The 21,033-nt window shown below is 39.8% G+C and overlaps 1 protein-coding gene across 1 annotated transcript in view; it reads left to right on the forward strand.

Moving 5' to 3' along the window:
• CCDC175 (coiled-coil domain containing 175) overlaps window positions 1-21,033 on the forward strand; it is a 70,184-nt gene that overhangs the window by 13,923 nt on the left and 35,228 nt on the right. The window contains exons 6-8 of the mRNA XM_060096049.1: window positions 1,516-1,638; window positions 4,583-4,692; window positions 8,226-8,307. Of these exons, the coding sequence (XP_059952032.1) occupies window positions 1,516-1,638; window positions 4,583-4,692; window positions 8,226-8,307 (315 nt within the window). The remainder of the gene's footprint in view (window positions 1-1,515; window positions 1,639-4,582; window positions 4,693-8,225; window positions 8,308-21,033) is intronic.

The following is a 21,033-nucleotide window of genomic DNA, read 5'->3' on the forward strand; positions in this document are numbered from 1 at the left end:
GTCTTATCATCAAAGTAGTACCAGCATTAGCGTCCCAGGAAGAGGGACATTTAATCTTTATTTTTAACATGGACATTCTTTACTTCTGGTCAATGTGCCCTTTTCTTAAATAATTAAAGCCAATGTACAATGTATGCATGATAGGCCACAAACAGGCTATTTTAGTTAGTATAAAATTCAAGTTAACTCCTGTATAAGCCAGAATGTCTTCCTTATATCTCAATATGTGAAAATTTCTTTAATCAATCCCCATCAGGTCAGCGACCCCCTCAATGGGTCCTTTGCCCAGTGTTGCAAATGCCAATCAAACAAAACCGGGTTCGAGATCAGAAACTCGAGTCATTGATGAAGGAGTGGAGAAGGGAGAGCTTGTGCTCTAAAAGCACCATTTCCCTGAAGGGAGGGGAATAAGGGAATTTTAAGGATTAGGAGGCGGTGGTCATCAGAGCTCTAGGAAAGGGGCAGAGATTTACAGAGGCAGCCAGAACAGCTAGGGCATGCACAGTCTTCCATGCTTCCTTGCACAGGGCATGAATTGTGCCTAGCAGAGTACAAATGCCCCCTTTGGGCAGAGATCTTAACATGGTAATGAAGCAAAGGTAACTTTCTGACACCTCTAGGCCTCATCTGCACAGGCAGAGCACTCCTGTGGTCAAGTCACAGTCAGTTCAGGGTATTTGACCACTGAATATCTCTTAAGACACAGCTGCAAAACATTTCTACCAAACACTGGGCGTTTTTGAAACAAGCACAGGTAAATGGAGATAAGGATCCTTTAGCTCTCAGGGGCTGGTATGGGTGGCAAAATGGTAAGTTGTTTAGGATTGTGAGCTGCCTTATCTTCAGTGATTTTGTTTTTGGTCTGTTTTACTTCTCATGAAATAATGTGAATTTAGATTTCCAAACAATTCTTTTTTTTTTTTTTTTTTTTTTTTCTTTTTGCGGTATGCGGGCCTCTCACTGTTGTGGCCTCTCCCGTTGCGGAGCACAGGCTCCGGACGCGCAGGCCCAGCGGCCATGGCTCACGGGCCCAGCCGCTCCGCGGCATATGGGATCCTCCCAGATCGGGGCACGAACCCGTATCCCCTGCATCGCCAGGCGGACTCTCAACCACTGCGCCACCAGGGAGGCCCCCCAAACAATTCTTAATTCCTTCCTTTGACTCTCCTGATGTGCTTAGAGCACAGTAAATCTGGTAACAATTGCTATGATGTTTTACTAGTAAATTTTACAATGGCAGTTGCTTTTATAATTTGCTATTAATGATCATTGTTTCATTGTTCCTCTAAATTTACTAGTTCAGCATTTTATAATTACAGTTTGGTCCTTGTGATTTATTATTTTTCCTCTGATGCTTCAAACTAAGCAAACCTGTTTTTTTTAATTTGATAATATACTTAGATTGAATATGGTATACTTAAATATGAATTAGGTTGACAAAATTAAAAAAAAGATTTCCTAAACTGTGTTGCCCTCTTAAGCTTTTTGATTTGTTTATTATGTTTGTCACTACAGATTGATGAATATAAAAAGCTCTGTGAACTTAAGAGAAAGGAGACTTACAAAAAGAAGGAAGAATTGGATAGATTAAGGCTTAAAATGACAAAAATGAGAGAAACCCTTACTACCAGCACAGTGGTAAGAAAGAATAAACTATGTTTCTTCAAGCCCGACTGCAAGCACCTCAATATACACTGCCTTGAATACAACTAATAGCAGGTGGTTTAAAAAAGGAGCTGATTTTAATTAATCTTCATGCCATTCGGGGGAGAATGTTTTTGGCATGTTAATGTTTTCTGACATTTAAAGTGTTATAGGGCAATTGTGTTTTCTTCTTTAGGAATATGATGGAAAGAAAGAAGTTTGGAATGCTTAGGTACACATTGCATTTGATGGGCCAAAATACTGTAAAAATGTTTTTAAAAAAATACATACAGAACCAACCAAATGGATATAGAATCATATGTAATGTTTGTGTGAGATTGCTTTATTTTACATAACAAAGTGAATAAACATGGGCAGATTCCTTAATTCTGAATGCGTGATAATAAAACAGAATTTAGGCTCTCCATCTATATTGAGTACATTAATATGGAAAGGAGACTATTTGTCTCTTTGAGTTAGAAAATACTTCAGAACTCTGTACTTCTATTTTTAGAAATTAATAACACCGATTGAAAGCCAGTATTGTGATAAATATTTTGTGAGGATTATCCTCATTTTAAAGATAAGAAAACTGAAGCTTATGCAGTGACTACAATTGAAGAGGTTAATGTTAATACTACTTCTATGTTAATTGAACAGCAACACCTGTTAATCTATCACAGTTGAATTAATGAGTCTAGCGTATTTCTTCTATTTGTGTTGAGAATTACATGTAAAACTTTATGGGGCAACAGTAATACTAAAACATCACATTTCTTATCAGAGTCTTCAATTAATTCCATTATATCAATACTATTTATAGTGTGATTTTGACCATTATAGTTATAATATATCTATTATGACATCCAATTACAAAACATTAGTAAAATCAAAAACTTCCCCCAAATATGTGCGTTTAAAAAGGTGATTATCTGTTTCTTCATATATCAACATAGTAAGGAAGCATGAGTCAGGCTAGGCTCCAAGGAGAACACAGGGATTGTATAAAACAGATCTTATCTGCATGCCTAAGCTCATATCCCCAGTTGGGGCCTCATAAATTATGTCAAGCGCACCACCTAGTTTGGAAAAATGAAGTATATGTTCCTTAACCTGTTATTCAAAGATCTCTAAAGACAAATAAGTCAAGGCTTGAGGTGGCAGGGGTAAACTCAGCTCCAGTGTCATTCTCTACCTCCCCCCAGTCCAGCACCCCACCCCACCTTACCAGTGGAGAATTGTGTTTAAAGCACAAACTTCAGTATCACAGAGACCTGGGTTCGAATCTTGGCTTTACCAACCCGAAGGTTCCTCACCTATAATATGGGGGTAATAATATTGCCTATTTCAAAGGGCTTTTGTGGAGATAGAATGAGGACATGCCTATAAGGCTTTTAGCTGAGTGTTTTGTATTTGGTAAAGTTTGTTGTTGTTATTGCCTGAGATTAGAAAACAACATTTTGGCTAGGGACTTGAGACTACAGGGAATTTCAGGTTCATCTTCAAGTGGTGCTTTTAGTTTAGAAAACTCTGCAGCCAGGTCAAACTGGTGTGATGCTGGCAGAAAAGAATAATGATGTGTGATTCTCAAGGTGCCCTACATGTCCAGGTGGGGAGGACTGAGGGCTAGAGGTTATGGATGTCAGGCAGGACGGGCCTTCAGTGTATAGTCACTAATCCTGATTATTGGTCAGAGTTCTTTGGACATTCTGCTAATTTTTGATGGTATATCTAGGATTTCAGACTCCTGTTAACTCAAACTACTTATAGCCCACATGTTCAGTCATATGAGTGCTTTAGAGGAAAAAAAAATAGTTTGGGGAGCTTTCACCCACCTGTCTCACCTGGCATGACTGAAAGCACCTCTATACCCCCGACAGGTGTTTTTCTGACCCCACACTGATGTGCAGGGTTAGGTGGCTCTAAATAATCTGTCCATGGTAACTCTATGCCAGAGAGCAAATGAATTTGTTTGATCAGCTTTTCTGTCAGCTCCACTTTCCCTCACAAGCTGAAATGCAGACCCAAGCTCTAAGTTTGCTTTCCCTTTTCTTTATTCCAAAACTGTGTTGTAAAAATATGTTCACTATGAATTTTCTCCATCCATATTTCCTTTTTAATCATGCTAACATTTTTTCATAGTACCCAATTTTTCCATTTCCAAATTACTGATTAAATATTAAGAAAAAAACTTTGCAACATGGACATAGCTATCAACTAAGGCGAAAGACCAATTTGTTTTGACTTCTTATAATACTCATTCTAGTATCCTGGAATAACATTTTGAAAATAATTATGAAAATGTATATTTAATTTTTTAAAATGGTAGTCAAGATGAATTCATGTCTTGAAAGCTGTTTTTATAGTTTTCACATTTCTATTGCTATAATTGGTTTCTCTCCCTCCCAAATTTTGTTTTCTTTTCTGATGATTTCAGGATTATTTCTGTCTCAGTTTGTTTTATAAAGAAACAAGCAGTATAATGATTGCTTTTTAAAATATATATATATATATATTTTTTAAATTAATTTATTTTTGGCTGCGTTGGGTCCTTGTTTCTGTGCGAGGGCTTTCTCCAGTTGTGGTGAGTGGGGGCCACTCTTCATCGCGGTGCGCGGGCCTCTGACTATTGCGGCCTCTCGTTGTGGAGCACAGGCTCCAGACGCGCAGGCTCAGTAGTTGTGGCTCACGGGCCCAGCCGCTCCGTGGCACATGGGATCTTCCCAGACCAGGGCTCGAACCCGTGTCCCCTGCATCGGCAGGCAGACTCTCAGCCACTGCGTCACCAGGGAAGCCCCTAATTGCTTTTTATTTTAACTAAAGGACACCCCCAGTGTAAAAGTTAAATGGATGATACATGAATATTTAGTGAATTGGACTTCTGTCATGAATCATTTGATGATGATTAAATGCCCCAATTTTACTGAATTTTCAACAGGTTCTTAGTGATCACAAGTTAGAGATATCACAACTACAAGAATCAATAAGACATTGCGAACAACAGGTTGAAGACATGAAGAAATCCTGTAAGATCCTGGAGGATAAAATGTAAGTATAATACTTTATCTTTACAGAAGCATTTGTAGATGTTATGTTCCTTTCATTTAAAAAATTTTTATATAATATTAGATGAAAATTATTCTCTTATTTTACTAAAAGTTGTGTGATTGTCAGCTTTATAGAATCACCTCTTCATTTTGAAATTAACCAGTCTTTCAGATGCTCAAGAGAAAAAATTGAGGTTGATGTGGTTAGTTTAGGAAAAGGGAGGGAATTTTGGGTGTGTACTAGCCTTATTTCAGTTCCTTACTCCCTATAATTACGCTCCTGGAGGAAGGCACTGCCATAGGGCTACAACTCACCTAACCATGGTGCTACAGTTGTTGTTCTTAGTCAAGGGGGGCTTGCAGAACTTATTGAGAAAATACAGGGAAGCCTCAAGGCAAAAACTTTTACCATGGAACTGAAACCAGAAACATAAGGAAATATTCCATCTGTCTCAAGGCCTAGAGTTTGCTTCCTTCTGTGATTCTCTCTTTATCTACATGCTGTGTTCTCTTCCTGGTGAGTCCGTGGCTAAGCATGGCCATTCCAAATCCTCTGAGTTTACCTGTCACAGATCCATCTATCTTTAGAGATTGACCAACAGATTCTCTCCCAGGAGAATTCCCAGATTTCCAATCAAAAGCTGTTTGGCTCAGCTCTGGAAAGGAAGGCGGGGTCTTTTAATATAAAAATGGTTTCTGGGCTTACCCCCAGGGTTTACTGACAGTTTAAAAGACAAATTGTGGTCTGAGCAGATTCCCCAAAAGACAGGTAATTTCACATGTGGGATTCTGTTACAATATGGCTCATTTCTACATAGATTTGAATGTATTGGGATTAAAATTATGTCTTCTAAAATAACAACTGCACAGCACAATTCTACTCTATCATCAACAGTCCGTAACATATGCAATAATCCTTATACTCAGTACCAGATTTAAAATTGGAAAGCTCAAGTAATACAACAATTAAAAATCAGAATAAAAAATCTTTTCTTTCGAAAGTGATTCGATAATTTTAGTTGATATCTATTTCTTAAAAACTAGGCAAAGAATCATAGTGGAAAATATAGATTAGCTCTTAACTTATATCTAGGAATTATGATTTAAAGCCTTGAAACACTGATAAAGTTTTATTTATAAGCAGTCTTCATGTTAGCTAACTGGTTTTAAATGTATGTTCAAGATAAAAATGGGGATTCATTGATCTTTCATTTAGAATGGCTCATCTTTTTTTTTTTTTTCAGTCCCAGCTTTTCAAGGGTTTTCATGTGGAATCTCACTGAGGAAAAGTGCTTTTGATTAATTTGGTGATTGAGGATATAAGTTCCCCCCCCCTTTTTATTAATAAAACTTTACTTTTTCCTCTTTATAACTTGGCAAATTAAAAGAAAATTCTCTGTATTTTTATTTTCTCACTTAGTTCCTTTTCTCTATCTTTGGAGGTAGGGAGAGGCAGCTCAGTTCTTGTTTGGTGGATTTGAAGAATCAAACAGTGTTGTTTTATAATATTCTGTAAGATTCTTTAAGAATAAATTATACAAGAAACTAAAATAATTTATATAACTCATCTTCCTATTAATCTATTAGTCTTAATTTCCCCCACCCCACCCACCATGAAATAGTTAACTTGCAAGCTCATTACCTATTTTGAGGTCAAAATATTGAGGGAAAACAAAAATTACTCAACTCCAAGTTTAAATTCTATATGTGGACAGTTGAGGGTACTTCAAATTCTTCACAGGTCCACAGGAGGCATTGCTAGTTTAATCCTTCTTCTTTGCTATTATTGATATCCAGCATGATGTATTTGCATAATAAAGGCAAATCAGTGCCTGTCTTTCTAAATTGCTATGACTTTTTTTTGTCATTCAGCTGGTTATCATCAACACGTGGGAAGTGGGGAATTGGAAGCTAAATATTGTATATAAATGACATCCAAGTTGTGACCCAAAGTATATACTTGCCATTATAGTGCAAGAGGCTATAAAAATTATAGATGCTTTTTTAAAAGGGCTGACATGGTTTCAAAATTGTCAAGGTTACCAATGATTTTCATCCTACCAAATTTTAGTGATCTGATCTATTCCTCAAAGTTTTTAAATTCTTAATAGAATTTGACACAGATGTTCACTTCCATCTTCTTGATATACTTTCTTCACTTGGCTTCCCAAACATCACATTCTCTTATTTCATTTACTACACTGCTTCTTCTCAGGACCCTTTACTTGTTCCAGTTCTTCTTTTTGTCTCTAAATTTTGGAGTTCTCAGCCCTTCACTGTTGTCTATTCTCTATTCTCTACTCGTACTCTCCATATGTGATTTCATTCAGTCTCATACTATCTGTACCCCAGTGACTTCTATATTTATATATCCAGCCCTGACCTCTAACTGCATATAGTCCACAGCTTATTTGACCTTTCCATTTGGAGGATATCTCAAATATACATGTCCTTAACAGAATTCTTAATTTCCCATCTCCTTGAAATAGTTCTTTCTTTAGTCTTCCATATCACTATTTACCTAGTTACTCCAGCCAAAAAACTAGGAGTCATCCACCATTCCTGTTTTCCTTACTACCTAACCCTAACCCAGCTAACCAACTAACCTAACCCTAACCCAACTCTAACTCCAGCCAAATCCAAAGCATGTCCTGTTGCCTTCATCCTTAAAATATATCCTGAGTCCAACTATTACTCACCAGCTCCACCACTACAGCCTTAATCTGAGCCACAGTTATCTCTTCTGGACCACTGCCATAGACTTCTACATAGTCTATCTTCCTATACTATTGTCTTTCTCCACTAAGTAGCCAGAGTCATTTTTACAAGATGTGAATCACTTCATGTCACTCCTTTCCTTAAAAAATCCTCCCCTGGTTCCCTTCAAACTAAAATCTGAACTTCTACCTTGTCCTCAAGACCCTACATGATCTGGGCTGTGTCTAACTCTCCAGCCTTCTCACACTCCTTCTTCATCAAATATTCAATACACCAAGCTTGTTCCTATCTCAGGATATTATCACCTGCTGTTCCTTCTATATGAAAAGCTGTTCCTTAAGATCTTCACATATCTGGCTCCTTCTCATCCTTCAGGTCTTTCACAAGTTATCCCAAGAGGTGTTCCCTAATCACCTGTCTACAGTATCATCCTCACTCTCAGGATTTCTCTGTCCATTACCCTACTTTGTGATCTTTGGGGCATTTAACACTATCTGAAATATATGTATATTTTTTGGATAACTTTCTTATATTCTGTCTTCTCCACTAGATGTGTAATTTCCATGAGGGTAGAGACTTTGTGCTGTATCTCCCAGAGTGTAGGTGTTCAAAAATTGCTTCTTAAATTAATATATAAATAAATGAAGTATTAATGCAACAATTCAAAAGAGTAAAATTTTTGTTTATTTTAATGAATTGTAAATAAATATATTGCATAGGGAGATGGGGACTGGAAGTTTCTGATGTCATAAGTAAATGTGGCTTTGCTGGAAAACATGTCCTAATAGGAATTTATTTGGCTTCCTTTTTTCATAGGCTCTTCTTTAGGAATAACAAGGAAAAACTGGATGATGCATCTAATTTAAAAAAAAATGAATTATTGCTGAAGATAAAACAGGTAGGAAGACAGAAATGATGGCTTTAAGATTATAATTAATTTTTGGTTAACATTTTAAGTATATGTGAAAAATGTGAAATTTTCCAAAAGTAGCATTTTCATTAACTAATAATAATCATGATCATTCACAGTAATTGATTTAAAGATTTGATCAGAAAACTGGAAGAGAATAGGGAAAATCACCTAAGCTGAGCAGAAAAAAGAAAAATGATTTTTTTTTACATCTTTATTGGAGTATAATTGCTTAACAATGGTGTGTTAGTTTCTGGTTTATAACAAAATGAATCAGTTATATATATACATATGTTCCCATATCCCCTCCCTCTTGCGTCTCCCTCCCACCCTCCCTATCCCACCCATCCAGGCGGTCACAAAGCACCGAGCTGATCTCCCTGTGCTATGCGGCTGCTTCCCACTAGCTATCTACCTTACGTTTGGTACTGTATATATGTCCAGGCCTCTCTCTCACTTTGTCACAGCTTACCCTTTCCCCTCCCCATATCCTCAAGTCCATTCTCTAGTAGGTCTGTGTCTTTATTCCTGTCTTACCCCTATGTTCTTCATGACATTTTTTTTCTTAAATTCCATATATATGTGTCAGCATACAGTATTTGTCTTTCTCTTTCTGACTTACTTCACTCTGTATGACAGACTCTAGATTCATCCACCTCATTACAAATAGCTCAATTTCGTTTCTTTTTATGGCTGAGTAATATTCCATTGTATATATATGCCACATCTTCTTTATCCATTCATCTGATGATGCACACTTAGGTTGTTTCCATCTCTAGGCTATTGTAAATAGGGCTGCTATGAACATTTTGGTACATGACTCTTTTTGAATTATGGTTTTCTTAGGGTATATGCCCAGTAGTGGGATTGCTGGGTCATATGGTAGTTCTATTTGTAGTTTTTTAAGGAACCTCCATAGTGGCTGTATCAATTCACATTCCCACCAGCAGTGCAAGAGTGTTCCCTTTTTTCCACACCCTCTCCAGCATTTATTGTTTCTAGATTTTTTGATGATGGCCATTCTGACTGGTGTGAGATGATATCTCATTGTAGTTTTGATTTCCATTTCTCTAATGATTAAAGATGTTGAGCATCCTTTCATGTGTTTGTTGGCAGTCTGTATATCTTCTGTGGAGAAATGTCTATTTAGGTCTTCTGCCCATTTTTGGATTGGGTTGTTTGTATTTTGTTATTGAGCTGCATGAGCTGCTTATAAATTTTGGAGATTAATCCTTTGTCAGTTGCTTCATTTGCAAATATTTTCTCCCATTCTAAGGGCTGTCTTTTGGTCTTGTTTATGATTTCCTTTGTTGTGCAAAAGCTTTGGAGTTTCATTAGGTCCCATGTGTTTATTTTTGTCTTTATTTCCATTTCTCTAGGAGGTGGGTCAAAAAGGATCTTGCTGTGATTTATGTCATAGAGTGTACTGCCTATGTTTTCCTCTAAGAGTTTGATAGTGTCTGGCCTTACATTTAGGTCTTTAATCCATTTTGAGCTTCTTTTTGTGTATGGTGTTAGGGAAATCTAATCTCATACTTTTACATGTCCCTGTCCAGTTTTCTCAGCACCACTTATTGAAGAGGCTGTCCTTTCTCCACTGTACATTCCTGCCTCCTTTATCAAAGATAAGGTGACCATATGTGCGTGGGTTTATCTCTGGGCTTTCTATCCTGTCCCATTGATCTATCTTTCTGTTTTTGTGCCAGTACCATACTGTCTTGATTACTATAGCTTTGTAGTAGAGTCTGAAGTCAGGGAGCCTGATTCCTCCAGCTCCATTTTTCGTTCTCAAGATTGCTTTGGCTATTCGGGGTCTTTTGTGTGTCCATACAAATTGTGAAATTTTTTGTTCTAGTTCTGTGAAAAATGCCAATGGTAGTTTGATAGGGATTGCATTGAATCTGTAGATTGCTTTGGGTAGTAGAGTCATTTTCACAATGTTGATTCTTCCAATCCAAGAACATGGTATATCTCTCCATCTATTTGTATCATCTTTAATTTCATTCATCAGTGTCTTATAATTTTCTGCATACAGGTCTTTTATCTCCTTAGGTAGGTTTATTCCTAGATATTTTATTCTTTTTGTTGCAATGGTCAATGGGAGTGTTTTCTTGGTTTCACTTTCAGATTTTACATCATTGCTATATAGGAATGCCAGAGATTTCTGTGCATTAATTTTGTATCCTGCTACTTTACCAAATTCATTGATTAGCTCTAGTAGTTTTCTGGTAGCATCTTTAGGATTCTCTATGTATAGTATCATGTCATCTGCAGACAGTGACAGCTTTACTTCTTCTTTTCTGATTTGGATTCCTTTTATTTCTTTTTCTTCTCTGATTGCTGTGGCTAAAACTTCCAAAACTATGTTGAATAAGAGTGGTGAGAGTGGGCAACATTGTCTTGTTCCTGATCTTAGTAGAAATGGTTTCAGTTTTTCACCATTGAGGACAATGTTGGCTGTGGGTTTGTCATATATGGCCTTTATTATGTTGAGGAAAGTTCCCTCCATGCCTACTTTCTGCAGGATTTTTATCACAAATGGGTGTTGAATTTTGTCAAAAGCTTTCTCTGCATCTATTGACATGATCATATGGTTTTTCTCCTTCAATTTGTTAATATGGTGTATCACGTTGATTGATTTGCGTATATTGAAGAATCCTTGCATTCCTGGAATAAACCCCACTTGATCATGGTGTATGATCCTTTTAATGTGTTGTTGGATTCTGTTTGCTAGTATTTTGTTGAGATTTTTGCATCTTTGTTCATCAGTGATATTGGCCTGTAGTTTTCTTTCTTTGTGACATCCTTGTCTGGTTTTGGTATCAAGGTGATGGTGGCCTCGTAGAATGAGTTTGGGAGTGTTCCTCCCTCTGCTATATTTTGGAAGAGTTTGAGAAGGATGGGTGTTAGCTCTTCTCTAAATGTTTGATAGAATTCGCCTGTGAAGCCATCTGGTCCTGGGCTTTTGTTTGTTAGAAGATTTTTAATCACAGTTTCAATTTCAGTGCTTGTGATTGGTCTGTTCATATTTTCTATTTCTTCCTGATTCAGTCTTGGCAGATTGTGCATTTCTAAGAATTTGTCCATTTCTTCCAGATTGTCCATTTTATTGGCATAGAGTTGCTTGTAGTAATCTCTCATGATCTTTTGTATTTCTGCAGTGTCAGTTGTTACTTCTCCTTTTTCATTTCTAATTCTATTGATTTGAGTCTTCTCCCTTTTTTTCTTGATGAGTCTGGCTAATGGTTTATCAATTTTGTTTATCTTCTCAAAGAACCAGCTTTTAGTTTTATTGATCTTTGCTATCATTTCCTTCATTTCTTTTTCATTTATTTCTGGTCTGATTTTTATGATTTCTTTCCTTCTACTAACTTTGGAGTGTTTTTGTTCTTCTCTCTCTAATTGCTTTAGGTGCAAGGTTAGGTTGTATATTCGAGATGTTTCCTGTTTCTTAAGGTGGGATTGTATTGCTATAAACTTCCCCCTTAGAACTGCTTTTGCTGCGTCCCATAGGTTTGGGGTCGTCGTGTCTCCATTGTCATTTGTTTCTAGGTATTTTTTAATTTCCTCTTTGATTTCTTCAGTGATCACTTCGTTATTGAGTACTGTATTGTTTAGCCTCCATGTGTTTGTATTTTTTACAGATCTTTTCCTGTAATTGATGTCTAGTCTCATAGCATTGTGGTCGGAAAAGATACTTGATACAATTTCAATTTTCTTAAATTTACCAAGGCTTGATTTGTGACCCTAGATATGATCTATCCTGGAGAATGTTCCATGAGCACTTGAGAAAAATGTGTATTCTGTTGTTTTTGGATGGAATGTACTATAAATATTAACTAAGTCCATCTTGTTTAATGTATCATTTAAAGCTTGTGTTTCCTTATTTCTTTTCATTTTGGATGATCTGTCCATTGGTGAAAGTGGGGTGTTAAAGTCCCCTACTATGATTGTGTTACTGTCGATTTCCCCTTTTATGGCTGTTAGTATTTGCCTTATGTATTGAGGTGCTCCTATGTTGGGTGCATAAATATTTACAATTGTTATATCTTCTTCTTGGATTGATCCCTTTATCATTATGTAGTGTCCTTCTTTGTCTCTTCTAATAGTCTTTATTTTAAAGTCTATTTTGTCTGATATAAGAATTGCTACTCCAGCTTTCTTTTGGTTTCCATTTGCATGGAATATCTTTTTCCATCCCCTTACTTTCAATCTGTATGTGTCTCTAGGTCTGAAGTGGGTCTCTTGTAGACAGCATATATATGGGTCTTGTTTTTGTATCCATTCAGCCACTCTGTGTCTTTTGGTGGGAGCATTTAGTCCATTTACATTTAAGGTAATTATTGATATGTATGTTCCTATTCCCATTTCCTTAATTGCTTTGGGTTCGTTATTGTAGGTCTTTTATTTCTGTTGTGTTTCTTGCCTAGAGAAGTTCCTTTAGCATTTGTTGTAAAGCTGGTTTGGTGGTGCTGAACTCTCTCAGCTTTTGCTTGTCTGTAAAGGTTTTAATTTCTCCATCAAATCTGAATGAGATCCTTGCTGGGTAGAGTAATCTTGGTTGCAGGTTTCTCTCCTTCATCACTTTAATTATGTCCTGCCCCTCCCTTATGGCTTGTAGAGTTTCTGCTGAGAGATCAGCTGTTAACCTGATGGGGATTCCCTTGTGTGTTATTTGTTGTTTTTCCCTTGCTGCTTTTAATATGATTTCTTTGTGTTTAATTTTTGACAGTTTGATTAATATGTGTCTTGGTGTATTTCTCCTTGGATTTATTCTGTATGGGACTCTCTGTGCCTCCTGGACTTGATTAACTATTTCCTTTTCCATATTGGGGAAGTTTTCAACTATAATCTCTTCAAATATTTTCTCAGTCCCTTTCTTTTTCTCTTCTTCTTCTGGAACCCCTATAATTCGAATGTTGGTGCGTTTAATGTTGTCCCAGAGGTCTCTGAGACTGTCCTCTGTTCTTTTCATTCTTTTTTCTTTATTTTGCTCTGCATCAGTTATTTCCACTATTTTATCTTCCACCTCACTTATCCGTTCTTCTGCCTCAGTTATTCTGCTATTGATCCCATCTAGAGTATTTTTCATTTCATTTATTGTGTTTTTAATCGATGCTTGATTCATCTTTAGTTCTTCTAGGTCCTTGTTAACTGTTTCTTGCATTTTGTCTATTCTATTTCCAAGATTATGGATCTTGGAAATAGAATCTTGGATCAGCTTTACTATCATTATTCTGAATTCTTTTTCAGGTAGACTGCCTATTACCTCTTCATTTGTTAGGTCTGGTAGGTTTTCATCTTGCTCCTTCACCTGCTGTGTGTTTTTCTGTCTTCTCATTTTGCTTATGTTACTGTGTTTGGGGTCTCCTTTTTGCAGGCTGCAGATTCATAGTTCCCGTTGTTTTTGGTGTTTGACCCCAGTGGCTAAGGTTGTTTCAGTAGGTTGTGTAGGCTTCCTGGTGGGGGGGACTAATGCCTGTGTTCTGGTGGTTGAGGCTCAATCTTGTCTTTCTGGTGGACAGGTCCACGTCTGGTTGTGTGTTTTGGGGTGCCTATGGCCTTATTATGTTTTTAGGTAGCCTCTCTGCTAATGGGTGGGGTTGTGTTCCTGCCTTGCTAGTTGCTTGGCATAGGGTGACCAGCACTGTAGCTTGCTGGTCATTGACTGAAGCTGGGTGCTGGTGTTGGGGTGGAGATCTCTGGGAGATTTTCGCTGCTTGATATTATGTGGAGCTGGGAGGTCTCTTGTGGACCTGTGTCCTGCAGTTGGCTCTCCCACTTCAGAGGCACAGCAGTGGCTGCTGGCTGCCGCACCAAGAGCCTTTCATCCACCCGGCTCAGAATAACAGGGAGAAAAAGTAGAAAGAAAGAATTAGTAGAAGAAAGAAAGAGAGAGGGAAAGAAAGGAAGAAGGGAAGAAAGGAAGGAAGAAAGAAAGAAAGGAGGGAGGGAGGGAGGAAGGATGGAAAGAAAGAAGGAAAGAAAGGAGGGAGGGAGGGAGGAAGGAAAGAAAGAAAGAAAGACAGGAGGGAGGGAGGGAGGAAGGAAAGAAAAAGAAAGTGGAAAGAAGAAGGGTGGAAGGGAGGGAGGGAGGAAAGAAAAAGAAAGAAGGAAAGGAGGAGCGAAGGGAGGGAGGGAGGAAGGGAAGGTAGGAAAAAAAGAAGGAGCAGGTAAAGTAAAATAGAATAAAGGATGAAATATAGTAGCGTTATTAAAATTAGAAAGTAATTATTGAAAAAAAAAACGGACCGATAGAACCCTGGAACATATGGTGGAAGCAAAGCTATACAGAGAGAATCTTACACAGAAGATTACACATACACATTCACAAAAAGAGAGCAGGGGGAAAAATAAAAAATCTTGCTCTCCAAGTCCACCTCCTCAATTTGGGATAATTCGTTGTAAAAAGAGGAAAAGGGCGAGAAGTCTGAAATCTTGCTCTCTATGTCCACCTCCTTAATTTGGAATAATTCGTTGTAAAAAGAGGAAAAGTGGGGAAAGTCTTAAATCTTGTCCTCAAAGTCCACTTCCTCAATTTGGGATGATTCGCTGTCCATTCATGCACTCCACAGACGCAGGGCACATCAAATGGACCGTGGAGCTTTAATCCGCTGCCTCCGAGGCTGCACAGAGAGATTTCCCTGTCTCTGCTCTCACAGCTCCCGGGTCTCAGCCTTGGACCGGGCCCCGCCTCTGCGCGTAGGTCGCCGGAGGGTGTCCGTTCTTCTCTCAGACAAGACGGGTTTAAAGGAGCCGCTGATTCGGAGGCTCTGGCTCACTCAGGTAGAGGGGAGGGAGGGGCGCACAGTGTGGGGCGGGCCTGCGGCGGCAGAGGCCGGCGTGACATTGCAGCAGCCCGTGGCGCTCCGTGCGCTTTCCCGGGAAAGCCGTCCCCGGGTCTCGGGACCCCGGCAGTGGCGGGGTGCACAGGCCCCCCGGAAGGCGGGGCGGACAGTGACCCGCGCTCGCACACAGGCCCCGCGGCGGCGGCGGCGGCGGCGGCCCACGCCCGTCTCCGAGGTCCGCGCCGTATCCACGGCTCGCGCCTGTCTCCGGCGCTTCCCCAAGCAGCCCTCTTAATGCCCTCTCCTCGCGCACAAGGAAACAAAAGGGAAAAAAGTCTCTTGCCTCTTCAGCAGCTCCAGACCCTTTCCCCGGACTCCCTCCGGGCTAGCCGTGGTGCACTAACCCCTTCAGGCTCTCTTCCTGCCGCCAGCCCCAGTCCTCTCCCTGCGCTCCGACTGAAAGCCGATACCCGAGCCTCAGCTCCCAGCCCCGCCCGCCACGGCGGCCGAGCAGGCAAGCCTCTCGGGCTGGTGTGTGCCTGAGGGCACCGGTCCTCTGTGCCAGAATTTCTCCGCTTTGCCCTCCGCACCCCTGTTGCTGTGCTCTCCTCCGCTACTCCGAAGCTTTCCCCCTCCGCCACCTGCAGTCTCCGCCCGCGAAGGGGCTTGTAGTGTGTAGAAACCTTCCCTCCTTCACGGCTCCCTCCCACTGGTGCAGGTCCCGTCCCTATCCTATTGTCTCTGTTTATTCTTTTTTTCTTTTGCCCTACCCAGGTATGTGGGGAGTTTCTTGCCTTTTGGGGGGTCTGAGGTCTTCTGTCAGCGTTCGGTAGGTGTTCTGTAGGAGTTGTTCCACGTGTAGATGAATTTCTGATGTATCTGTGGGGAGGAAGGTGATCTCCGCGTCTTACTCTTCCGCCATCTTCCTCCGGGCTCCCCTTGTTAACTGTTTCCTGCATTTTGTTTATTCTATTTCCAAGATTTTGGATCATCTTTACTATCATTATTCTGAATTCTTTTTCAGGTAGACTGCCTATTTCCTCTTCATTTGTTAGGTCTGGTGGGTTTTTATCTTGCTCCTTCTCCTGCTGTGTATTTTTCTGTCTTCTCATTTTGCTTATCTTACTGTGTTTGGGGTCTCCTTTTTGCAGGCTGCAGGTTCGTAGTTCCCGTTGTTTTTGGTGTCTGTCCCCAGTGGCTAAGGTTGGTTCAGTGGGTTGTGTAGGCTTCCTGGTGGAGGGGACTAGTGCCTGTGTTCTGGTGGATGAGGCTGGATCTTGTCTTTCTGGTGGGCAGGTCCACGTCTGGTGGTGTGTTTTGGGGTGTCTGCGGACTTTTTATGATTTTAGGCAGCCTCTCTGCTAATGGGTGGCGTTGTGTTCCTGTCTTGCTAGTTGTTTGGCATAGGGTGTCCAGCACTATGGCTTGCTGGTCGTTGAGTGAAGCTGGGTGCTGGTGTTGAGATGGAGATCTCTGGAAGATTTTCGCCGTTTGATATTATGTGGAGCTGGGAGGTCTCTTGTGGACCAGTGTCCTGAAGTTGGCTGTCCCACCTCAGAGGCACAGCACTGACTCCTGGCTCCTCAATTTGGGATGATTTGTTGTCTATTCATGTATTCCACAGATGCAGGCTACATCAAGTTGATTGTGGAGCTTTAATCCACTGCTTCTGAGGCTGCTGGGAGAGATTTCCCTTTCTCTTCTTTGTTCTCACAGCTCCCGGGTCTCCGCTCTGGATTTGGCCCCGCCTCTCTGTGTATGTCGCCTGAGGGCGTCTGTTCTTCGCTCAGACAGGACAGGGTTAAAGGAGCAGCCGCTTTGGGGACTCTGGCTCACTCAGGCCGGGAGGGAGGGAGGGAGGGGCATGGAGTGCGGAGCGAGCCTTCAGCGGCAGAGGCCGGCATGATGTTGCACCAGCCCAAGGCGCGCCGTGCGTTCTCCCAGGGAAGCCGTCCCTGGATCCCGGGACCCTGGCAGTGACGGGCTGCACAGGCTCCCCTGAAGTGGGGTGTGGACAGTGGCCTGCGCTCACACACAGGCCTCGTGGCGGTGGCAGCAGCCCCAGCGTCCCACACCCGTCTCTGGGGTCTGCACTTTCAGCTGCGGCTCACGCCCGTCTCTGGAGCTCCTTTAAGCAGCACTCTTAATCCCCTCTCCTTGCGCACCAGGAAACCAAGAGGGAAGAAAAAGTCTCTTGCCTCTTCGGCAGGTCCAGACTTTTCCCCGGACTCCTTCCTGGCTAGCTGTGGCGCATTAGCACCTTCAGGCTGTGTTCATGCCACCAGCCCCAGTCCTCTCCCTGTGTTCCGACTGAAGTCCAAGCCTCAGCTCCCAGCACTGCCCGCCCCGGCGGGCGAGCAGATAAGCCTCTCGGGCTGCTGAGTGCTGGTTGACACTGATCCTCTGTGCGGGAATCCCTCCGCTTTGCCCTACCCAGGTATGTGGGGAGTTTCTTGCCTTTTGGGAGGTTTGAGGTCTTCGGCCAGCGTTCAGTATGTGTTCTGTAGGAGTTGTTCCACGTGTAGCTGTATTTCTGGTGTATCTGTGGGGAGGAATGTGATCTCCGCGTCTTACTCTTCCGCCATCTTCCCTGGAAGTCTGAACCAAGAAAAATGAATTTTTAAAAAATGAGGATAGTTTAAGAGACCTCGGGGACAACATCAGTGTATTAATATTCACATTATAGGGGTCCCAGAAAGAAGAGAGAAAGAAAGGGACAGAGAACATAATTGAAGAAATAGTAGCTGAAAACTTCCCTAACCTGAGAAAGAAAACAGATATCTAAGTCCGAGAAGCATAGAGATTCCCAAACAAGATGAACCCAAAGAGGACCACACCAAGACACATTGTAATTAAGATGGCAAAAATTAAAGATAAAGCATCTTAAAGCAGCAAAGGACAGGTGACTTAATAATAATTAAGATTATTAATTATAATCTTAAAACCATCATTTCTGTGTACAAGGGAACTCCAATAAAACTATCAGCTGACTTTTTAGCAGAAACTTTTTAGGTCAGAAAAAAGTGGCATGATATATTTAAAGTGATGAAAACAAAAAAAAACCTACAACCAGTACTCTACCTGGCAAGGCTATCATTCAGATTTCAATGAGAGATAAAGAGTTTTACAGACAAGCAAAAGCTAAAAGAGTTCAGTAGCACTAAACCTAGTTTACAAGAAACATAAAAGGGACTTCTCTAAATGGAAAAGAAAAGACCACAACTAGAAATATGAAAATTATGAAAGGAAAAATCTCATTGGTAAAGGCAAACATAGAGTAAAGGTCAACCACTTATAAAAGCTAGTGGGAATGTCAAAAGACAAAAGTAGTAAAATCATCTATATCCACAATAAGTAGTTAAGGGATACAAAAAACAAAAAGATGGACAATATGATGTCAAAAACATTAAATGTGGTGGGGGCACATAAAAATGCAGGGTTGGTAGAATGTGTTCAAACTTAAGATCATCAACTTATTCACATATATATAAAAGTTGTTATATATTATACTTCATGGTAACCACAGACCAAAAAATTAAAATAGATGCACATAAGTAAGAGAGAAATGAATCCAAACATAACAGTAAAGATAGTAATCAAATCACAAAGGAAGAGAACAAAAGAAGAAATCAACAAAAAAGAACTACCAAGACAACCAGAAAACATCCAACAAAATGTTAATAAGTACATATGTATTAATAATTGCTTTAAATGTAAATGGACTAAATACCCCAATCAAAAGACATAGAGTGACTGACAGATTTAAAAAAAAACTCTCTATATGTGCTGTCTATAAGAGACTAGCTTCAGATCTAAGACACACACAGACTGAAAGTGAGGGCATAAAACAGGTGTTCACTGCAAATGGAAACAAAAAGAAAGCTGGGGTAGCAATACTTATATCAGACAGATAGACTTTAGAGCAAAGACTGTAACGAGAGACAAAGAAGGATATTATAGACTGATAAATGGATCAATCCAACAAGAAATAACAATTGTAAACATATATGCACCCAACATAGAAACAGCTAAACACATAAAGCAAATATTAACAAACATAAAGGGTGAAATTGACAGTAACATAATAATAGTAGGGGATTTTAACACCTCACTTACATCAATGGACAGATCATCCAGACAGAATATCAATAAGGAAACAATGGCTTTAAGTGACACATTAGACCAATGGAATCAACAGATATATATAGAGAGAGCATTCCTTCTGAAAGCAGCAGAATACACACTCTTTGCAAGTGCACATGGAACATTCTCTAAGATAGATCATATGCTAGGACACAAACGAGTCTACAAGTTTAAGAAATTGAAATCATATCAAGCGTCTTTTCTGACCACAGTGTATAAGACTAGAAATCAACTACCCAAACCAAAACCAAAACAAAACCCTGCAAAAAACACAAACACGTGGAAGCTAAACAATATGCTACTAAACAACCAATGGGTCACTGAAGAAATCAGAGAGCAATAAGAGAAATCAGAGAGCAATTAAGCAATACCTGGAGACAAATGAAAATGGAAACACAATGATTCAAAATCTATGGGACACAGCAAAAACAGTTCTAAGAGGGAAGTTTATAGTGATACAGGCCTACTTCAGAAAGAAGGAATATCTCAAAACAAACAACCTAACCTTACATCTAAAGGAACTAGAAAAATAAGAACAAACAACATAAGAGGAAAAAAATAATAAGGACCAGAGCAGAAATAAATGAAATAGAGACTTAAAAATAAAACACTAGGAAAGATCAATGAAACTAAGAGATGGTTCTTTGAAAAGATAAGCAAAATTGATAAACTTTTAGTTAGACTGATCAAGAAAAAAAGAGAGAGGGCCCAAATCAATAAAATCAGAAGTGAAGAGAAGTTCCAACCTACACCACAGGAATACAAAGGATCATAAGAGATTACTACAAACAATAATATGTCAATAAAATGGAAAACCTAGAAGAAGTGAATAAATTCCTAGAAATGTACAATTTCCCAAGACTGAGTCAGGAAGAAATACAAAATATGAACAGACCAATTACCAGTAATGAAAATGAATCAGAAAAAAAAAAAACTTTCAATGAAAAAAGTCCAGGATTGGACAGGTTCACAGGTAAATTCTACCAAATATTTAAAGAAGAGTTAATGCCTATCCTTCTTAAACTCTGCCCCCAAAATTTAAAAACCCATTTTATGAGTCCAGCATCACCCTGATACCAAAACCGGACAAAGACACCACAAAAAAAGAGGATATTACAGGCCAAAATTACTGATGAGCATAGTTGCAAAAATCCTCAACAAATATTAGCACACTGAATTCAATAATACATTAACAGGATCATACATTATGCTCAAGCAAGATTTATCCCAGGGATGCAAGGAGAGTTCAGTATCTGCAAATCAATCAATGTGATATACCACTTTAATAAATTGAAAATAAAAATCATATGATTGGGACTTCCTGGGTGGTGCAGTGGTTAAGAATCTGCCTGCCAGTGCAGGGGGCATGAGTTCAAGGCCTGGTCTGGGAAAATCCCACATGCCACAGAGCAACTAAGCCCATGTGCCACAACTACTGAGCCTGCACTCTAGAGCCCGCGAGCCACAACTACTGAGCCCATGTTCCATGACTACTGAAGCCTGAGCGCCTAGAGCCTGTGCTCCACAACAAGAGAAGCCAGTGCAATGAGAAGCCTGTGCACTGCAATGAAGAGTAGCCCCCGCTTGCCACAACTAGAGAAATCCCACGCACAGCAACAAAGACCCAATGCAGCCAAAAATAAATAAATAAACAATAAATAAATAAAAAAATTTAAAACTCATATGATTATTTTGATAGATCAGAAAAAGCTTTTGACAAAATTCAGCACCCATTTATGAAAAAAACTCAATAAAGTGGGTGTAGAGGGAACATACCTCAACA

The sequence above is a fragment of the Mesoplodon densirostris genome, chromosome 4 (genome assembly GCF_025265405.1).
Source record: "Mesoplodon densirostris isolate mMesDen1 chromosome 4, mMesDen1 primary haplotype, whole genome shotgun sequence".
Classification (NCBI taxonomy): domain Eukaryota; kingdom Metazoa; phylum Chordata; class Mammalia; order Artiodactyla; family Ziphiidae; genus Mesoplodon; species Mesoplodon densirostris.